At 34.2% G+C, this 22,843-nt stretch overlaps 1 protein-coding gene across 3 annotated transcripts in view; it reads left to right on the top strand.

Annotated features, from left to right (window-relative positions):
- The window catches only part of LOC121407003 (amine oxidase [flavin-containing] B-like), a 33,895-nt gene that overhangs the window by 7,207 nt on the left and 3,845 nt on the right, over positions 1–22,843 (top strand). For all 3 annotated transcript variants that reach the window (XM_041597891.1, XM_041597892.1, XM_041597893.1), the window contains exons 4-16: positions 7,500–7,637; positions 8,952–9,056; positions 9,244–9,439; positions 10,456–10,493; positions 12,262–12,325; positions 13,535–13,623; positions 14,619–14,702; positions 15,107–15,182; positions 16,373–16,460; positions 17,306–17,359; positions 17,949–18,006; positions 20,126–20,223; positions 21,093–21,204. In XM_041597891.1, the coding sequence (XP_041453825.1) occupies positions 7,500–7,637; positions 8,952–9,056; positions 9,244–9,439; positions 10,456–10,493; positions 12,262–12,325; positions 13,535–13,623; positions 14,619–14,702; positions 15,107–15,182; positions 16,373–16,460; positions 17,306–17,359; positions 17,949–18,006; positions 20,126–20,223; positions 21,093–21,204 (1,200 nt within the window). The remainder of the gene's footprint in view (positions 1–7,499; positions 7,638–8,951; positions 9,057–9,243; positions 9,440–10,455; positions 10,494–12,261; positions 12,326–13,534; positions 13,624–14,618; positions 14,703–15,106; positions 15,183–16,372; positions 16,461–17,305; positions 17,360–17,948; positions 18,007–20,125; positions 20,224–21,092; positions 21,205–22,843) is intronic.

Here is a 22,843-nt window from a genome sequence, read left to right on the forward strand (position 1 = left end):
CTGGGAATTAAAATATATACAACATGTGGGTAATTTTTTCACATATGATATTGGGTTTGGGTCTCATCTATCCAATGAAAGTAAAAGTTTTGACAGAATGTTACACTTGAGTGAGCTCTGTCCATTTTTGTAGAGCTCGCAGAAATCTGTTTGCACAGAAATGCTTGTTTTCACGCTGTGTCAAGGGGAAAGGGCGATATCAAACTTACTCTGCAAAAAATTTCTCATACATTTTCCTTGCACTTTTAGTCAATTTAGATAAAACGGATACATTCAAGCATTTTGTAGCAATTTTGCCACCCAAATTAAAATTTCAGCACTTAGTAAGCACAACCTTTACCCTTTTTGTGCCAGCTGGATCTGAGGACATAACTGAATCTGAACAAAAGTTTATATCAGACATCTTCAGCATTTTTCACTAAGTTTTTATCATTGATAGTGGGTTTACATTTCATTTTTCATTTAATACTTGTTTCTCCACACTTTTTCAAAGCTTGGCAATGAAGCCATTACATGTAAATCACAGGTCAGTGTAAAGCAAATATCGTCACATTGGCTTTGGTGTGTGGGGGAGTAGGGTGGGGCGCAATGCACTCTTCGAAGTGTTTTGGGCAAGGAAACAAGTTTAAAAAGGTAAAAGATATCTTCAAATAAATTTTACTAGCTAAATTCTACATGTTTTTCATGATTAAGGTCAACTTTTGTTCGCATAACTATTCCAAGGTTCTGCGCAAATCATTTTTCACTAACTTTTCAAAAGTAAGTGGTGCTCACTTAGGCGGAAATATTTCTCGACAGTTTTATCGTCATTTACTTAAATGGATCTGTACCAATGTTAAATGTGGAAAAGTCTTCAGAATATTACAAATGTATAATTTTACAGGGTTTTTTCTAAGTGTAAACTTTTTTTTTGATACGCACTGTAGTGTCAATGACATTGATTCTAACTAAAGTTGATACAGCAATGGCATAACCTCCAACTGGCAAGATTGTATCAGATATATTTTTGTTCAAAATAGGGATCATATAAAAAGTGTACTTTTAATCTGTGTTTGCATAAAAGACTTTGTTTCAGTATGAAGATCTTTTATCAAATAAAAGTTGGCAGGTATGCAGTTTTTAATGTTTATTTTCTTGGAGATTTCTTCAATAAAACTTCTATGGAAAATTAAGAAAAGTATTCTATTTTTATGATTTCATTTGTGGGATTTATCATTGAATCAAACGGAAACCATTGTAATTCTATTACAATCAAAATGAAAAATTTTCATGAATAATTGACATTTGAAAGTTTATAAATGTACATATAAACAACCTCACTATTTTTTTGTACTGATGGCTTGTATTGTAATTTCTTTATAAACTAATGAAGGGCATTGGACATAAAGAACATTTCTTAAATCTTTTGTCTTTTTTCATCTCAGATTCAGGTCAAGTTTAAAATTCATACAGAAATTGCATCTGTATGGGTCTTCTACAAACCAGAAAAAAGAGTTCACCCAGGAGAATTTGAGCCATACAAAATGTGTATATACATGTATGGGACTGCACACAGTATTTTACACTGGCAGAATATTACTTTAGAATCGCTTGTACATATGTAATAAGAAGAAAAATTTCCAAAATAAGTTGCAGAAAACAGGGGATGCGGAACAGTTTTGAAAGTGGGGGGGGGGGGGCTGACCATACAAAAGAAATCACAATCAGATGGTCATTTTTATATGTTTGAAGTTTGAACATGGTCGAATAACCCCCAACCCCCCTGGTTCCATGGCCCTTGGAAAAGATGGAAAAATATTCAATTTTGCAGTGCTGGAGAAAGTAATTACATGTACATATAACTAAGCATCTTTTTCTTGTGTCAGTCAGAAATTATAAAAGCTACTTGTATTATGCATATTATGTATCTTAATAGCAACTATCGATCAGCAATAACATGAATATTACAGTGTGTTTTATTTGAACCCAATTTCAGGAAATATCAGAGACAAACGCATTTGTCAAATGTCTTCATTTTGTAATAGAGTTATAAGAAATCAAAAGTTTTTATCATCTGTTTTATACACTAAAATATAATGCCATTCAGCATTTTAGAGTAGGAGCCAATGACATTAAAGTTTGCCCCCAATGTCTGTGAATATTGAATAAGATTATTGTGATCAATATAGACATACATGTACATGTGATACCACCTGTAAATTGTGTAAACACAGAGGTTGAGATTAACAGGGAATTTGATGAGCTTGCAACTCGCTGAGCGTTCCGTCCCTCAAATCATTGCTTGAAACGGTGAATGTAATTAAACCTTGTACCCTTCCACCACCCGTCTGATCGATTGTAACAAACTTTGCTTATTCATGTGGAATGAATGATTATTACTCTAAACCTCAGGGTCACTGTGAATGTCAAGAGATGCTGGCTGTAATAATACATGTAGTAACACCTTCATTCTAGGCTTTTTGAAAAATAATGAATTTTGTTTTTTTCATTTTTGAGCAGGAATTTTTTTTATTCACTCCACTTTGTATGTTTTGAAGGGTGACAAGAGTTCATTTTAAATTTTCATCATGCTAAAGTTAGTCATTGGGATAACTTCACCAAATTACTGTATTGAATTCATTCATGTATAATTGAGCTTTCCTTTTTTGGTTATGGGGGGGGGGCAGTGGCGTAATGAGCCAAAATTTTGAGGGGGTCTGATATTTTGTATTGGGCAAAGTTTATAAAAAGTTGCAAGCAAAACTGTTGACAGGTTTATTACAAAGATCTAATTTTGTGATCATTTTTTAGATAATATTAAGAAAATAATGATATATACAAGCCTCCCCCCATCTATATGCCACTAGGGGAGGGGTGGGGATAATGAAAAAAAGAGGTGAATGTTTGAGGAAAGTCTATCAAGGATCAAGAAATCCATTAGAATTTATTTTTTTCCCCTACTATTTTTTTCAATATTAACCTTTTCTCAGGGTGAACTTCCCCTTTAAAAAAGAAATTGAACTGATTTATTTCTCCCTATTCTTCAAAAATTACATAGAATTCAATTAAAATCCAACAAAGTATAAAGACTTTGGATTTGACAATCATGCAACAGAACACACATTCCATGATAAAGGAAAACAGAAGTTTATTGTTCATTCCAAATGTGGAACGATCCAATAATCTGGTTCTCAGATTCATGCTCTAAAAGCTAGTAATCATAAGAGCAAATTTGCAGGGCAAAGTACAAGTACAATGTTCTTCAATATCCTTCCCATTTTGTTTTACAGTGCATTGTTCTCAAAAGTTGGTGGACCCCACCACAAAATCATGTGCTATAAAGCAGAGTGATGAATATAGGCAACAACACTACAATGTTCAGCAAGCCCAGAGAAACAAACTTTATCGAATGTAGTATTTTATCACCTGACTTCACAATTAAATATCTAAAAACACGGCAGAACTTAGAACACAAATATGTTCATTTTCTGGTGGGGTTTTGTCCAATTACACGATAGCTGGCCTACACCCTGCCCCCGTGTATTTAAGAGGGAGATGATTTGGGTAGGGGGGTCCCAGTTTTTGCAGGACTACATTTTATTGACCAATTTTTTTTCTCTTTAATCCTCATAAGAGGTACTTTATTTGTTCATCTGATATTTGCAATTGTTTTTACAGAGTCGCATACACAAATATATAAGGAAAAGGAACTAAAGAATTGAAAGAAACTTTGAGACTTGCTTTATATCAAGTCTCTTCTGATTACATTTTCGTATCAAATAATTTCGAATTTCTGCCTTTAGATCTTTAAAAAGATAAAAGGCATGGGTCTTATGTTTGTCGTTTTCAAAACATTTTCTAATATAATTTCTATAAATTATAAATCGTGAAAAATTTATAATAAGGTTAACCAAATTCATTTCTGTTTTTTCTATTTCATGACCTTTTACAATAATTTTTTCGTTCAAAACAATCTTAACATCGAACAAAGCATTAATTAATTTAGAAACAATTTTCCAAAAAACTGTTACCACTTGACAGGTAAAAAGAAGATGAATACTGTTTTCTGGAACTTTACAAATATTACATAAAATATCATTTTTTATTTTCCATTTGCAAAGGTTGTCTTTACTTGGTAGTATTCTATGAATTAATTTAAAATTAAACTGTTTAATCCTGTTGTCGTTTATAAAATCAAGTTTAAACTCTAATAATCGTTTCCAATTGAATTCAAGAGGCAAGCTAAAGAAATTGTTTCAAAAATGAATACAAGGGAGGTCCCTTTTCTCCTTTTCGATCATTAAATGATAAAAATGTCTGGCTTTCATGCCATTGATTTCTATATAGTCACCTGTTGATATTTCAATCGTGCTGGATTTCGATGACATGCTATTTACCTTTCGTGCACTATTACGTAATTTGTCAAGCCAGACTGCATATTTCATACTAAATTCTTTCATTCGAATTTTACACATTTCCCATTTAAGTTGTTTATCATATCTATTATTGAAATCTATATCAACCTTGTGAATAATATGCTTAATATGCTCTTTAAATGATTCTTCATTGAGCAATGAGTTGTTCAGTTTCCAACAACCTTTTCCCCTGTCATGTATTAAGATATTAAGTTTAATTGACACTGCATTATGGTCACATTTTAACACAGGTTTAATATCTATGGAATGTGTAAATGGAAAGTGTTCTTTTGACATGAGCCAATAATCTAATCTTGAATGAATGTTAAGTGACAATTGTCTCCATGTATACTGTCTCCTCTCTGGAAACATTTTTCTCCATACATCTACTAAGTAATTCTCTTTTCGAAATTTGACAAAGTTTTTTTTGGTAAATAAGCGTATGAAACTCCACTCGTGTCCTTACTTTTGTTTTGAACACAGTTCCAATCTCCACCCGCAATTATAACGTCATTTTGTTTTTTAATATTTTGTACCCAATTACATAATGACAAGTAAAAATGCTCTTTCTCTGTATTTTTAGCAGGTGGTGCATATACATTTAAACACAAATAAAAGCGATCTAGATATAACAATCTAACAGCAACTGACCAACCATCACCTTTTAATATGTGTCGATGATAGTTAAAGGTAATCTTTCTTTAACAAAAATTGCTACACCTTTGGAATGATTTGTCCCATGATCAAATAGACATGTGCCTTTCCATTCTTTCAAAACTGTATATTCTATGTTTTGTGACAAGAAAGTTTCCTGCAAAAAGGGTATGTCACACTTTTGACGATGGAGTCAAAGAAATATTTTCTTTCTCTTCATTGAATCACGTATCCCTCTTACATTCAATGTTATAAAATGTACATGATCATGTTTGCCCAAGTTCCTAGTTCTTTCACTTTCATAATTCTTTTGTCCTTTGTTTATATTGGTTCCCATGATGATTTCTCCAAGTTTATACTCACATCGTTGTGGAAATTTTATTTCTTTTTCTTTGTACATAGCTTTCTTCTTCCGTTTCACAGGCTTTATTGCTTTATTTGTCGACGATTTTGGGGGAGTCTCGGGTGACATGGATGTGTCATGTGACATTTTATTGACCTATAGAATCACTTGACAAACCAGGAAATAATAAGAAAATTGTTAATTGATTAAAAAGCCAATTTTGATATGAAAGTGCAAATATTACATGTTGAGGACTAGGAAATATTGAACATCATTGAAAGAAGCCACCAGAAGAAAATTCACGATAAATGATAATCAGGATTGAAAGTTCTTGTTATACACATGTGTCACTGAAAAGTCTCAAAGATAAGGAAATGCGAGAAGTGCAATTATTAGAGACACTTCTCAGCCCCCTGAATACAGACCATGACTGATTTTCTCAATGATGAGGTTTACAATACACCATCCACCCGTATGCATGCATCCATTCCCCTTTAATGCTGTTGTGTATTTCCTTCAGATTTTTACTGTTTTATTTCTTCATGTAATTGTAACAATTTCTGGTTTCAACATCTTCAAACACTAAAATAGTGAAAATTACTTGTAGAACTTTGTGTTATTTAACCTGGTTTTATTGAATTATAAACTGCAAAGACCAAGTTTGGACTTTCACCGGTGCAGTGCAGTGTTTGATGGGAAACTCTAAGCTATTGCATGGCTTGTACACTGCCATTTGCCATGGCTCTGCAAGGAAGCTGATGCTGCAGTATTTGATCTCATTCTTTAATTAACGATGGGTATGGTAGTGGATCGTACTACCGAACACTTTTCTTGAATCGAATTGTATCAAACACAATATTGTCATAAAATTCACCAAACTTTCGCTATAAATACACAAATACCTTCAAAATAGTAATACATGTAGGTCTATGTAAACATTTTGCTGTAAATGTTTTTCTTTTTTACGACATTGCTTCCAATCAGACCCCTCTTTGCATATGAAATATTTTGGTCACTTGATAAAGGTATCATATTACTGAACGTGTAATTTTCACGGCAGTCGAGCATTCAGCGGCCGTGATCTGAAAGGGGGGGGGTCAAGTTAGGGTTAAGTATACAAGTTTGAATGCTTCAAATTGGCAATGAGGTTTGAAAAATGTTAAGTCATGTTGGATATCCTCAATAACAATGGAAGGACCATGTTAGTGCTGTACAATAAAAGAACCATTCCAAGGAATGTGAAAACCATTGAATATTATGACTTGGGAGAGTAATATTTTCAGATAATACCTCACTAGTATTCACTGAGTGTCCCCTTCTTGTTTTCGTTCCTTGGTGCTATAGCCTATGATGCATGACATGGAAAGAGGGTGATTAAGATACACTTAACTATGATGGATGGCCCATATGTTTCTCTCTTTTGTTGTAGGTGTAAATTATACATCTGGTTAATACAGCTCGGCGAAAACATTAATTCAGCATCAGTAGGAATGATTCAGCATGAAAGAGTGAAGGAATATTTTAATTGATCCAGTGCAAAACTCAATAACATCTAGAACCTGGCGCAAACTGTGTGATTTTTTGTGAACCAACTTTTAAAGAAAACACTTAAGATGAACCAGCTGATAAAATCTTAGCGATCAGAATTCAGAATAGCGGTAAGGACTACTGAAATCAAAATTTAGTCTGGCATCCCTGTGAGAATAAAAGCAAATTCAATTTTGATTTGTTATGAGTCTGACATCATCATCGGCTGTGACTTGAAGCTGATTTGGATTTTTCCCCAACCACAGTGCTTGTCGCCAAGCAAAATTATGAATTTATTATTCCTAACATTAGGCCTTCACATTCAATGCAAAATGCGATTTATTAAAAAATCACATTGCAGCGGATCACATATTGTGCGCTGGGCTGAAGTTGATTTTATTTTGGACCCTCCCAGGTACTACATTCTAAGACCATATTTTTCAATAAATTTGGATGTTGATGTAATGTTTGACTAATTTTCTGGACATTTTTCTTTGCATACAGTAACCAAATGGAAGAAAGGGTTTAGATATAATTGAGCAATGTGCTTTAAGTTTATTTATTTTTCAATATATTTTTAGGACAAGGCCATAGATTACACAGACATCGGTGGTGCTTACATGGGACCAACACAGGATCGTGTCTACAGGCTATCCAAAGAATTAGGAGTGGAAAACTTCCGTTGCTATGATGAAGGCATAGCCATTGCATACAACAGGGTAAGAGCAGCTTGTCTTTAATTGTGCCTGTAAAAAAAATTGATTTATGAAAGAAATTTGCTGACTTTACGGTATCCCTCAAACAGCCAGGACCCTGGATTACCCAGCATTTATCCAGATTTCTTTGTATGAATTGCATGAAGTTCGATGTGTGCACACAGCTCACTGAAATTTAATCAAAATTACTCTCAATAATAAAGTACTTGCAATTTTTAACTCTCCCTTATTTGTATTGGAGTAAGACCCCATTTACACATACGAGTGAAGGCAGCATGATGCCGGCCTCAGGCCACCTTGAATGAAAGTGTAAACACACAAGTGGACTGATGCCGCCTTGAAGCTTCCCCGATTTCTGTCCACCTCTGGAGGTGTTTTGAGGTTGCCTTTTTGGCAGCGTGATGCCACCTTCTCATATGTTTAAACACAAAGCAGATTGAGTTTGGCTTTTGGGAGTCAAATGATCGTTGGCTTGTGCAGTAGTTGGGATATGTCATCAATCTAGCTCTATTGAATTACCTCGGTATTGCGCGTTTTCAAGTGGCCCTGCCGCTGGCTGCCGAACCGTATGTGTAAACAGGTTTTTCAGCCAAACTTTCTTCTATGTGTAAACACACTTTCATAATATTTTAGAGGCGGCTTGATGCAGACTAGATTAAACCGGCCCATGTGTAAATGGGGTCTACATGTAATACAATATAGAATTAAAGGTGTAGAAATGAACTGCATTGCCCCTTTGTGCCGTAATGAATATTACTGCGATTCACTTATACCTTAAAAGCTCCTTGATTCTATGTAACCTTCCATCACTCACGTGGAAGAGTTTTGTGCTTGTCGTTCATTAAATACCTGTGCATTATTTGTATTTTGGAGGCCAAAGCGCACAAGGAAATTGATCTCGAGCAAGATCACATAATCTGCTTGCCCATACATTTAATTCAAACATCGGCAATGATCCTGTCAGCTTTTGGTGTGCCCTTGGGTTGAGGGCTGTTTTTAAATATTTTTATAATACTTTCTTTTGGGGGTCCAAGTATGCCTCACAAAATTGATCCATTCACTGGCATAGCAAAACATTTGGCTCATTGGATAATCCATGGAAAGTGTATTTGTTTACCTTAGGAAGCTCCCTGGTTATGGCATTGAATTCATCGATACCAGGTAATGCAATGAGTGTTGTGTTGTATAATTTCAAATCTTTGGCCAGCATGAGTTTTCATACAAATTTATAACTGAAATATTTCTACCAATAATTAGGAATAAATCATAGTCCTTTGTACATTAACATTTTTCACCTCTCTTCTCTTATCAAAACAGGGTAAATGGCGAACAATGTCTGGACTATGTCCTGACACTTGGAACCCCTTCCTCTTCATGGACCTCAATCATTTTTGGCACTTGGTTGATGAGATGGGCAAGAAGGTAAGAGTTAACGTTCCAATGTGACATTATCAATGGATATAAACTAGTCCATACATGTACGGTGTAGCAACCAGCTTGCCACCACATTTCTTTGCTTTTCTTCTGCAGTTCCTTGTTGGGGGAACCTTTTCTTGATGGCCAAAATCAGGGCTATGGTAATTGCCTCCATGCCTCACTTTCTATTCAGATTCCAATGGATCGTCCCTGGGACTTCCCTGAAGCCGAAGAATGGGATAACATGACTGTCAAGGAGTGGGCTGATAAGACCTTCTGGTTCCAACTGACAAAAGACTTTGTGGCTGTTCAGTGTGCGCTTGGATTCTGTGCTGAGAATAAAGACATGTCTCTCCTCTACTTCCTCTGGTACATCAAAGGAGGCTCAGGTAAGCTTGCTGGTGTGATCCAGATCAAACTAGATTTATCCAGATTAAACTACATTGTTTAAAATCATAAATTGTGAGATCGAAAGGACATATAAAGAGATAATCATTGCTTGTTATCCCAAAATGAATTCATATACGTGAAATCAAGTTAGTCATCTTGCCAAGGTATTTTTAGCGGTGACACAACATTTGTTCCTACGACAGTTGCTCTGGGCTTAGTGAGGGTTGTTGTTGCAATACGGTTCTATGTTAGGTTTAGGGTTAGTTTTAGGGTAGAGTATATTGTTAAACCCAGGGTTGAAGTTGGTCATTCGACTAGTGTGTGGAATTTAATGCGAAGCAATTGTTTCCATAGCAAATGTCATGGATTATTTTTAACACATCCCCAACCTCATATGCCTTGATAACTGGATAATATTGGGTAATCACTGATAGAACCCAAGCCATTGCCATATCCCAAGCCAATCTATGCCCAAGATATATTGTGCTAAGATCTACAGAAAATGTGAATTATACCAAATCAGAGAATACATGTATCAGGTTCGGTGACAAATGCGAAAGGTTAATTTACGTGAAACTGACAGAAAAGAGCCAAATATTGTAATATCCATGGGAGAAGTCTTCTAATTGATTGCTCATGTCTTTTTCATCTCGCCATTTCTGAACATGATATGTGACTCAAATACATGTAGCCTGTGCATGAAATTCATCATTTACCAGTGTGTCATTTCAGTTCAATATTGGAATAGCCAAGCACCACTTCCCCAACTACTCTATCTTATCCTTAATTGAACCTGTTTGGTTTTACTTTTTAAGTTGACTTATAAATAAATTGTGATTGAACAATGTTTTCATAGTTTTATTTATTTTTGTTGGCAGAATTTGCATAAATATCAAATCTATGCAACTATGTCATGGTTTAGTCAGGCAAAGATTTATTTCTTTTCTTTCTTCTTTTAACATTTTTAAGAATCATCATAATACTATGTTATCATTTGTTATTGTCATTTTTCCAGGTTATTTGAGATTTTCATCAACAGAGAATGGAGCTCAGGTAAGCGATTCATGATGAAATAACTCAGTGATCAGGAGTGGGGCCAGGATTTGAAATGGAGGGGTGCAGATTACTATTTTCTTAGATTTGTCCTCTATTGATATGCTGGTTCAATGGATGATTCTTGAAATCTGGAAGAAATTCACTTCCCTTTCTTCCCTGCCTAGATCCACCACTGATGAGCAGTGTCTTGATTCTTTCTGCAAATATTTTTATAGAATGGCCATTTGTCTGTAAATACCACTACTCTGGTTTCCCTTGAAATGATTTTCAGTATTGATCACCTGTTCATGAAGACCACCCGATCTGACAGACTGCTTTTCTCATCTCTTGAGTGATCTGTATAAACATTCATGTATACTGTTATATGTACATGCCCTGTACTGGCCTTACAGAAACATTGTTAGTGCTAATGATGTACTATTGGAGGCTCTGTTACAACTGGTAGTGTCGCAGCGATGTGTAATGTCACAACGCGTTATTTACACAAGGCTTTTAAAAAGTTTTGATTTAACAATCTGAAAGGTGTGACTGAGCTCACTGTTAGCGCTCTGTTAAGCTCAGAACCTATCTGTGAGGCCAACACAGGTGTATAGACAAGTAGATACTTAAGTATTAATCTTCTGCTCAGTCCGTCAGACTACTTCGTTTTTTTCGGGGAGGGGGGGGGAGTGGGTCAGGACAGGCTATCACACACCTTGAAACTTGTCTATGACCCAATTTTGGAAGAAATAGCATAATAAATATTTTCTGATTATATAAACTTATAGAATGGTATACAAATGATGCATGCCCATGAGTTCATTATGCCATCTATCTTCACTCGATTTGAGGCTCTGTTCAATCCATTGCACAAAGTCGTTAGACTGAGTGCAATGGGGTGAACACAGCCTCAACGTGAGTGGATAGGTTGCATAATGGATGAATGAAGAACTTTATACTACAACTCTTCTAAATCTTGTTATTTGACAAAATAGAAGATAAAGATTAAAATCAGATGGAATTATGATATTCTTGTCTTTGTCCGACAACTTATTTTCTCTGATAAAATGATTATTTTTATCTGCATGAAAGCAGATAATTCCTTTTCATTCGTTTGCGACGCACTTTGATTCATGAATCTAAGTGCGCAAAGTCAGCCTTGTTATTGCACTTACTTCGATGTGTGCAAACACACATACAACATCTATATACACACAATATGGATCAAACATTGAATGGCTTTCAACCAATAAAATCACAAGATTCATTGTATGAGTTGTATAATTTTATTCGAGGTTCAGGATAACCATCAAAATACTAATACCACCACTTTAAAACAATCCCAGGTTGTCAGTTTACACTATTGGTCAAGTTGGCTCAAAGTCATACTGTAGCTTTTAATACTATTAATGTGACGTCATTGCAATTCTGAACTCAATTCGCTTTTATTTCTGTGAGGAGAAGTGAAATAGCCATCAAGTTTTCATTAAAAGTATAATTATACAGAACTTTAGACTCTAGTTTGATTCATAATATCATCTTTTCATCAATTGTTATAACTTTTTTTATTCAATATTCAGTTTGAAAGCCATTCTTATGATGTGCTGCTATGGCCTTATGTTATTTGGACTATGGTTTTGATGGAACCAATATCTTTCCATTATTATCCTAGCATTGCTTGTAGTGTGATCTCAAAGTCTTGTATGTTTACCAATGTCTTTCCATTATTATCCTAGCATTGCTTGTAGTGTGATCTCAAAGTCTTGTATGTTTTTTTTTTATTTAGGAAAGGAAGTTTGTTGGAGGAAGTCATCAAATCAGTCTAACAATGGCTGATCGGCTGGGTGAAGGTAAGTCTGAAAAACAGGATGAAATGGAAAGAAAAATTACATCACAGCCTGCATAATTGGACTTTCCAGAAATAGAATTATCAACTACTAGTAACCTGAAGCATTATTTTGGACCAAAATATGCGAAACGTTCTAAAAACATCTTCGAAGTCAAATTTTATAGTTTCAAATTGTGAGGCATAAGGTCACCCATTAATTAAATCTTTTATTTACACATTCTGTCAATTGCTTCATATTTTTGAGAGGACACTTAGTCTCTGGACAGAAATGGATTTGACAACATTGCAACATGTACTGTCTGAAAAATAAGTGGATGTGGGCAAAGGTTAGTTTGTTGCATATTTACAAGTATTCTTGTACACAAAAAACATTATTAATCAAGTAATGTCTTACAATACTACACTGTTAAAAAAATGATTTTCCAGAAGATTTTGCAGAAAGCAATAAAAGAATAATTCTGTAAATTCATAAAACAGTAAATTTTCTGCAATTTAACAGGACAGGTCTGTTTAAAAAAGGGGGAAAGGGTGTTTTATTTAAGAAAATTTGTAAGATTCCATACACCAAATACCAATTTCCTGTAAGATTATGCAATCTGTTAAGATTACAGGTGTTCTCGAGACTCTGCTGCAGGAACTTTTTTTATTTTAAGGATAAATTTTCTAACAGTGTAACAATCCAAGGAGGGTGAGTGAGTGATCAGTTAAACTAAACTATACTAAACCACATATGTAAATGCTAATAGAAAGACACTAACTAGCAATGTCTAACATTCACCCACTATAAAAAAAAGAGGAAATAGAGTATTAACAAATAAAACAAAGAGATGAGTAAATGAAAAAATGCAAATAGATATTGGATGTATTGATTATAATGTAAAATGAAAATAAATTGTAGAAAAAATTAAAGTAAAAATAGCTCTTAACAAAATAAAAATTTAAAAAGGTACATGAAGAAATGGTAATAATAAAGAATGTACAGTAGATTCTGCATAAGTCAACCTCCCACAAGTCAAATAATCACCTAACTCGAAGCATTATGTCAGAGCAGAATATTCAAATATAGAATCAAACTACACAGTTGATTATCACATAAGTCAAACAGATTTCTCTGTCCTGAGAGATTCAACTTAGGCGGAATCAACTGTAGTCTATTTCTACTCATGCATTTGATTATTTATCAATCTCTATGAATTTTTTTTTTTTGCAGAACGAGTACTTCTGAGTAAACCAGTGACTGAAATAGCCCAAGATGCAGATGGTGTAACAGTTACTACGGCAACAGGAGATATATACAAGGTAATTCACAGTTATTCAGTAGGCCTGCTTCATTTTTGTTTTTGTTTGTTTTTTAACTGTGTCTTCCCAGGTTTTTTCAGTGAAGATTGGTAAATCGCTAGAGTAAAGAAATACATGTACATGAGAAATTCGGTGTCACCAAAGACCATGAATTAAAAGCCTCTCTAGCCCAATATTTCCTCTTCTAGATCAATAAATCAAAATTTTCACACGATACTATATTTTCAACCCTTAGTCAACCAAGTAGAGCTAGGAAAATAATAGTACGTAGCAGGATCTTTCAAATTTTTTGCTTTTATTTATTGGCCTGTAAGGTTATAATCCTGTTGTATGTCATTCGCAAAGTGCTAAAGCCCTCTACATGTACGTTCATTAGTCACAAACAGATCAAAATAGCTTCTTACATGCATAATACAGGCCAATAAATTCAAGCGAGAAAATTGAGAAATCCTGCTTTGTGCTATTATTTTCATAGCTCTACTTAAAGTTTGGAAGTCTGGACAAATATGAACCGGTGACCTGCACTGTCGGGCGGGCATCAGTTGACTACACGGTTTGACTCAGGCTTTCACTACATGTATAACCATTTCGATTTACTCTACCTTCTAATAATACTAAATATTTTGTATTTCTTTTGCCTTACTTTAAAATTTGTTATTATGCAAGAAATACAAACAATATGACAGTATTGAAATGCTAAATCGGAATATGATGTGTTAAGTATACATGACATTGTAAATTGCCTGTAGGTCTACACCTGCTTCTATTCTTTCATTTACATTTATCATTTGGTTTAATTACCATTCACTCTATTCAACATTTTGTCTGGTTATTGTCCGATTTGGTCTGAAAAATGGAAGCCAGTCACTCCAAATTATCTTGCTGAGAAGCAGAACTCTAGCAAACATATCAACACCCAACACTGACCCTTAATGTGAATACACAATCCTATGCTGTCTGAGTTTGATAACTGAATCTTTTATCTTCCCATTCAGTCAAAGTATATTATAGCAGCTCTTCCACCAGCCATGCTGAATAAGATTACGTATATGCCTAGTCTACCAGCTCTCAGAAATCAGGTCAGCTATAAAACTTTCCCAAATCATTATTCTCAAAGATTTAATACAAGCCCATTTAATACAATGTTTTTGTAACAATGATATTTATTTTTTGTTGTTGAATGTACTTTCAGCTTCAACTATTTTTTTTCTTTCTTACTGTACACCCAACAAATATACAAAATCCATTTTAATGTCAAGGAAATGTAAAGAATAAACAGTCGTGTACATCCAGTACGACTCAAAATATCCCTAACCCTGCAAGTGTTCAAATATTTGTTTCGTTTGTTATGATCCTGATTATTTGCATTAAAACAATTCAATTTAAAATAAAAATCTCAAAGTATATCCAGAACCTGTGTTTCCATGATCAAATTTTTGTGAAACTTGACAAGTAGTCTTTTTTTTCCTTTGTTTCCATGCAGCTAAACCAAAGATATCCAATGGGGTCTGTGATCAAGACTATGATGTACTATGACCGACCCTTCTGGAGGGATTCAAGTTAGTTTTATTTTTTGTACACTCTTGGAAAGTGTTTCACGAAGTATCATGTCAGTAACGTTCACTGACAAATTTGTTCTTAGCCAATTAGAGGCAAGGATTTCAGTAGCTTATAACAGTTGTTAGTGAAAATCAGACTATTTGTTTCATGAAATGCTCCTCATTTTTAGAGATCATTAATCCTGTCCTCTTCAAATTCATTAACAAGAGGTGGGATTTAAGCGTCTACCCTATTGCTCTGTGCAAGTGAAAGTGAAAGGTGGGCAAGTGATTTTAGATTAAAAGCATTAGTAATTGCAGTAATCATGAAGGAAAAAAACAGTTTTCATTGTAGGTAATTATTTTTCAGCCCTTAAAATAGCAACACAAAATTTCAACATGAAAAAATTCAATTTTTACGGGCTGGAACCTGCCATATCATTACCATTTTTCAGCAAGTACCTAACAAGTATGTGTGCTGGGATGAACATTAATGTTGAATAATCTGAGCTTTAAAATGCTCACAAAGTGGAGTGGAGGAAATTAAAATTATTTACAGGAAAGTGATTTCTGACTATTTCAAAAGTTGCTTGGCTCTCTCTCTCTCATCCTGCAATCTAACGAGTTGTCTTCACTATTGAACCAGAGAATCTTGTGGGGGCATCCAAATAGGAAAACAGGAAATCATCCCACTAAAAAAATACATGTATCTTGTAGTATTTCAGGATTATGATACTCTATTTTGGTCAGGGACAGATCTAGGATTACATAATGGGGAAGGGGTGGACAAATTGATCTATTCTGATTGGTTTGGGGAGAGGGGTTCCAAAAGAAAAGGGGTCCTCACGTAAAGGATGGACGTAGTCTACTGGACATAGATGTACCTTTGCTCCAAAGGGGGCAAAGAGTACTTATTACCTAATGCCTGCCCCACGAGCACTATCTGGAGTCTACATGCATGCAGGTAGAATTTTTTTTTTTTTTTTGGGGGGGAATGCATGTGGAAACATTACCATACAAATAATTAGCTCAATTAATATAAGGACTCTAATTTTTCTCATGTCAATTCCCCCCCAACAATCAAATTTTTATCTGTAATTGTCATGTGTCTGTTTGTTCTATAGATTTCCATCTAGCCCATAGGATTAATGAATGATTTAAGACAAAAATAATTGAGTATTATATTATTGAATGTTTGGTTTTTGTTGTAGATTATTCTTGCCTTGTTTTAGCTGATGGGATTATATGTGGCACTCAAGATGATTGCAAGCCAGGCAGCAAGTATCCCGCTATTATTGGGTAAATTAACAAGTAATCTTATTATTTTCCAACATTAGAATTGAAAATTTTGCCTTAATAGCCCATCACGGGAAGCTAAATGCATCCCAAAATTGTTTACGCTATATGATTCTTCTGTTTACTGTCCTTTTCCTCCATATTCCTTGATGACTAATGATAACAAAGATATAAATCATTGATATTTTAGTTTGAATGGGCACCCAATCAAACTACATTTTGATGTAAAATCAGTAAATTCAAGGCTTTGCTAGTTGCTGGGCATACACCTTGAGCAATTTTCCACAGATGTTATTGGGTTCCAATGCCTTTCTATGGTTTGTTCTGTTGATAAATTTCACATCTCCAATAGAAAAAGAATTATTGCCACCATCGAATGTAGCCAGTATTATTGTTTGTTATACATGTGATGTATGCAATTTATATAACGTCGTATTACAAAATATGTTTATAATGTGAGCAAAATGAATTTCTACACTGGGCAATAAATTAATTTGAGTTGAATAAAACACATTTTTTAGTTCATATTCTACACAGCATACACTTTGGAGGTCACATGCATTCATATACTCTAGTAATAAATAGGAATATATACACTTTTGGGGGATTTACCAAATCTATAGAATAGGATTTAGGTTCCTGGGAAATGGCTCAAGTGATCATGATTATGTACATCAGAATCAAATGCTAATCAAGATTGATTTAAATTCCTATCTCAAAAACTGCACTTTTGAGATGCAACCTAAGTTTGAGTTTGATTTTAATAGCCCTTTGTATGCATATAGTTCGCTATATCAAGTACTTTTCATTCATTGCTTTTGTTTGTTTGTCTGTTGTGGTTTTGATAGATTTATAGCAGGAGATGCAGCAAGAGAAACCTGTCACCTTACCAAAGACGAAAGGTGAGCAATTTTGGGGGAATCCTTCTAAGTAAACCAGTGGTGGATCCAGGTGGGGGCACAAGGGGCATGTGCCCCTCCATATTTTAGAATTTCCCATTGAACATATGATTTGTTAAACTAAGAAATTGTTATATATGACCCCCTCTACTTTTGAATTTTCTATTTTTGCTTCCTCTTTTAAAAAAAAAATCTTAGCTTGGCCAGTGTTTAATTCATATTTAGCCTTAATCCCCCCTGCACAAAATATACATCATATGATGATAATTGTAATGGAAGTGATGAAGAAAAATAAATAATTATAATAATGGTGATAGTGATTGTGCTATATATGACACACATATAATGATCATGGCATTTGTTTGTCACAAAACTGAATAGACTGTTTGTGCTCAATAGTGAAATAATGATAACAATTATATGATGATCAAACAATTATGAAAGCAATGGCAAAAATTATGATAATGATAATAATTTTCATGTGTTTACAGTGTATGTCATGGGGTCAGAATCATGGAATTTAGGGGTCAAAATGCTCTAACTTTCTCCTATCTAACTTGTTTTTACTGTTATTGTTTTTCATTACCTTCAGGAGAGATTTAATTGCTCGCCGCTATGCAACACTGCTGAAGAATGATGCTGCTCTAAAGGTAAGTCAGAATACAGTCATGAAAATTCATCTACTAGTATGTCATTTGAAACACAAACTAGTCACTTAACATTTTTTTTTATAACAATATTGTATGGTGACAAAATTATACCACTGAAGATTTGGCAGTAAATCGGAAATATACACCATTGAACAGAACAGAAAATCACTTGTGGAGAACGGATTGTCATTGTAAGCAAATATACTTGAGATCATGACAAAACAAAAAAATATATTAAATACTGGGTTCCAAAAAAATTATCAAACTTTACAAGGGCACTGCACAAATTCCACTCAGTCAAAACCAACAATATTTTTACACATACTAGCTTCAATAATCTTAATGAGATTGGTTCAATCACAGAAAGGCTATAGCCACTTACATGAATTGGTTTCTGAATCCAAAGTCCCAAATGGCAAAAGAAAGACCAATGAAAATGAGATGGGATTAAACAAACTTCCCAGTTTATTTCACATGTCTTTCATTGGCATTCTTGATGATTGGCTCAATCACAAAGAAGCTACAGGAACATCAAAATTTTAAATGACAAACATTTACACAAACCCCCTGGGGATGACGATGTCCCGGTAAGCAGGGAATAATCTGAACACGGTGTGTGTCTATGTGCCACACAGATGACACTGTTCAGATTATTCCTCGCTTACCAGGACACCCCGGAGATCTGTGTGTGGAAGTGTGATTGTTTCAGTCATTTAAAATTTTGATTTTACCTTCCTGTAGCTTATTTGTGATCCAGCCAATCAATAAAACATTTATGTGAAGGACATTTGTGATATACTGAGAAGTTTGTTTAACCCCATCCAATATTCATTGGTCTATCTTTTGCCATTACATGACTTTGAATTCTGAAATCAATTGATGTAAAGAGCTATAGCCTCTCTGTGATTGATCCAATCTCTTACTTATTGACATTTGTTAGTAAAGACTATAGAGATGCTAACCTGTGAAAAAAAGTATTGCCTATTTTGACTTAGTGGAATTCATGCAGTGCCCTTGTAACATTTAATCTGTTTGTTTTGGAACCCAGTTTATATAATCATCTTGAAGGAGCAGAATGGATGAAACTGAATGATTGAAATGATTTTTGAGCGATGGATTTGAATAACCAATTCCATTGCCCAGGTTGAATAGTGTTGTTGAGGGATTGGCATTCCCTGGCTGGAGCTGTGCATTGAACTTGACTGCTCGCTCGTCCCCAGACACCCTCCTGTCTTTAGTTCTTTTGTTACTTGCTTAAATCTACGTTTTTATTGTTTGAATTTGAGTGGCGATGTTTGTCAATAAGCATTCTTCCACCACCTTTCAGTCTTCTATTTGTTCTTTTGTTAAGTTGCATTATATTTTCTTAATCATTTCAAGTTTTGATGTTTTTAAATCAGCTATTTATACATGTATATACCTGTAAATTGTACACATTTCAGCCTTTTGGCTGCAACGTGCAATGATTTTGAATAAAACCTTTTCAATTCAATTCAATTCAAAAACTAATTTGAAAAAATGATGATGATGATGATGAAATAGTGCACAATCAGGTCAATGATGTCACTAGGCCCTGTTGCATAAAAGTTAATGGTATGGTAACTTTGCCATCCGATGATATCTTTCATGGAGTCCTTGATTTGGATTGGCTGATGAGCATCGTTACCATTGGATGGCAGAGTTACCATAATAGTAACTCTTATGCAACGGTGCCCTTATCATGCAATCACTGGGACACAGTGGATAGCCAGGTGTAAGTAACCCTGGTGAAGTAATGGTCCAGACACTAAAACAACATTCTGCTGAGTGCATTGGCTGAATGAATTTCTTCCAGGATGCCATTGGGATGCTGATGAACTAGGACTAGATTGTTGGGATCCATCTTATAGAAGATATACAAATATACCACATATTGGGTTTTTTTTTTTTTAAGTATTAGTATGAATCATCTTCAAATGGATTGGCAATTTTTAGTACTAGTCATTCCAACTTTGGACAACTAATGCCGCATTGCACTTTCTCAAAGCCTGGTGTATTTGTAACTTTGGAAATGAACAATTATATTCCATGTTGTTTTTAAAATATGTTTTATGATAATGTTGTGTTGTTGTTGTTACAGCCTGTTTTCTACGTTGAAAAGAACTGGATGGAAGAACCATATATCGGAGGAGGATATGTCGGATTCACACCACCTGGAGTCATAACTAAATACTGCAAGTGAGGATAGGTTTATCTTTCTTCCTGCTTTTGTATGGCCAATTCCCATTTGAAATCACATAAATTGATCTGTATTATTGTGATAATGTATTTCGATAATCATATTTGTACATGTTAATGTCACTGTTTTTATATGGAAGAGAAAAAATGAATGAAATTGAAATAAAGTGTTTATTCTATTAAGCTGGTTCCTTGTTTCACCCTGAAATATTGTGAGAGCTAAATTATGTATTTTCATAGGTTATCAATAATGGTTGTCTATCATCAAAAGATCCATTTGAATTCAATTGACATAGAGAGAAAGTTTAGAAATGTTGCATGATAAAGGTTCAAGATATAAGTACATGTGTATATTACATTTATTGATTGTTGTGTTTTTCATATTGAGGTTGTATTTGCTGTGTATCTTGAGAAGAAGACTGTATTTTATAAATGCTTTTACCTGAGGCAAAGGGGCAGTGGTGTATATGGTCCTAGCTTTAACCTATAATTCTCTATTTTATATGTGCTATTTCTATTGATTATTTTCGATATACAATTCTAAGTAGTTCTGTCATTTATTTATGTTCTTGACCCTAAGACAGAAAAGAGTGGTAATAATTAACACTCTGAGTGGGCAATCTAGCCGTTTGTTATGTATTCGTCTTGTATTTTATGCTGTAATTTGTAACAAAATTAACTTTATTTGTATTATATCAGGATTTCTTGAGTTGGTGTTGTTCATATAGGAAAAATGAATTTAACTATTTTGTGAGATATAATATAAAAGCAATATTTGTCAAAAGACAATTTATACTTCAGTAATTATCAAGAAAGCTAGATGTAATAAACTTGTGACTTGATTATGAGATATATTTATTTTTCTTCAGGGTTTTACGAGAGCCAATAGGTCGTTTGTATTTTGCTGGTACCGAGACAGCTACCAAGTGGTCTGGATACATGGATGGGGCTATCCAGGCAGGAGAGAGGGCTGCAAGAGAGGTAAATTGCTTTATTACGGCAATGATGATGGTAGTGATGCTGGTTAGTAGGTTTATTTTAATGGTTGTAGTGATCATGCTATCATAATGTTGATTGTGGTAATTTTTATGGTGGTGATTACGGCGTTGCTGGATTTAGTGGTGTGTATTGTGATGGTTGCTGTGATGACGTTCTTCATAATGTTGGTAAGGGTAATGATTGTGGTGTGAGGCCTTTATTTTAATGATGGTTGTTGTGATGATTGGCGGTGATGATTGATTGTGGTGGTAATGAGGCCTGTAACATTGATAATGATAGTGATGATGATTTTTGTTGTGATGACTGTCACAGAAATGATATATTTTAGTGCTAATGAAAGTATAGGTGGTGAGGCAGATGATGATGTTGACGATGACTGTGATGATATGCTGTCGATGATGATGATGGTATCTTAATGAGGGCAATGGTGATGATGACATTTATGGTGGAAAAGTAATTTCGTTGATGATAAAGTGGTTGTAAGAGGATGGTATGCTTTGCGATAACGTCGATCCCATTCACTTTATTTCATTTCCATTCAAGCATCTTACTAATTAATGTTAGCAGCAATATTGAATACTAGTACATGGTCAATTCATATTGTTCATGTCATTGATGGTAATTGTGATGATTTTAATTCATTTCCAACAGAAAAAACGGAGAATATAAAATCTTGATATACTTATAAAGTGACCTGCAATAGCACACCTGAGAATTAAATTACTGAGAAAATGTTCACAGATTTTTGTTGAAAATTCATGACGCATATTTTAAAGGACAAGTCCACCCCAACAAAAAGTTTTATTCAAATAAAAAGAGAAAGACCGAACAAGCATAACACTGAAAATTTCATCAAAATCAATAATAAAGAAAGTTATGACATTTTATAATTTTCCTTTATTTCACAAAACATTGATATGCACGATTCAGTGACATGCAAATGAGGAGACAGATGACATGTATCCATCTAACCCTATCCACTCACTATTTCTTTTGTATTTTATTATATGAAATAGGAAATATTCTAATTTTCTCCTCATTGTCAAGCGAAACAACAATTAATCCCTCCCTGAACATGTGGAATTAGCATTTGTTTAATACAACATGGTTTAGTCAATTTGGTACTTATTGTCATATCTGTAAAAAATGAAATATTGTATGATTCAAACAAAAAACAAAAGAAATAGAGAAAGACACAATCGACTGTCTCGTTGCATGTCACTAAAAGTGTACTTATCACTTTTTTGTGAAAAATAGGCAAGATTTTAAAATGTCATATCTTTCTTATTTTAGATCTGTTATGCTTGTTTGATTTTCTCTATTTATTCAAATCAACATTTTTCTGGGGGGACTTGACCTTGTCACCTCTTTGTCTCTTCGTAGGCAATTCTAAAATAATTATTTAGAGGGGTCCACGCAATACAAGCATTGCTTTTTAGTGGATCCCTCCATTTTCTCAGAATTTTATTTTAAAATGTTTATGATATTTTGCTTATATGTAATACTTTGTTTTGTTTTTACTTACAGAAAAATATATATTGTTCCTACCTCAATTTGTATTATCTTTATAAGTTCATTGTTCTGTTGAAAATGAAATTAATTGAAATTGACCTTTAAGCAG

This window comes from Lytechinus variegatus, chromosome 2, assembly GCF_018143015.1.
Source record: "Lytechinus variegatus isolate NC3 chromosome 2, Lvar_3.0, whole genome shotgun sequence".
Taxonomy (NCBI): Eukaryota; Metazoa; Echinodermata; class Echinoidea; order Temnopleuroida; family Toxopneustidae; genus Lytechinus; species Lytechinus variegatus.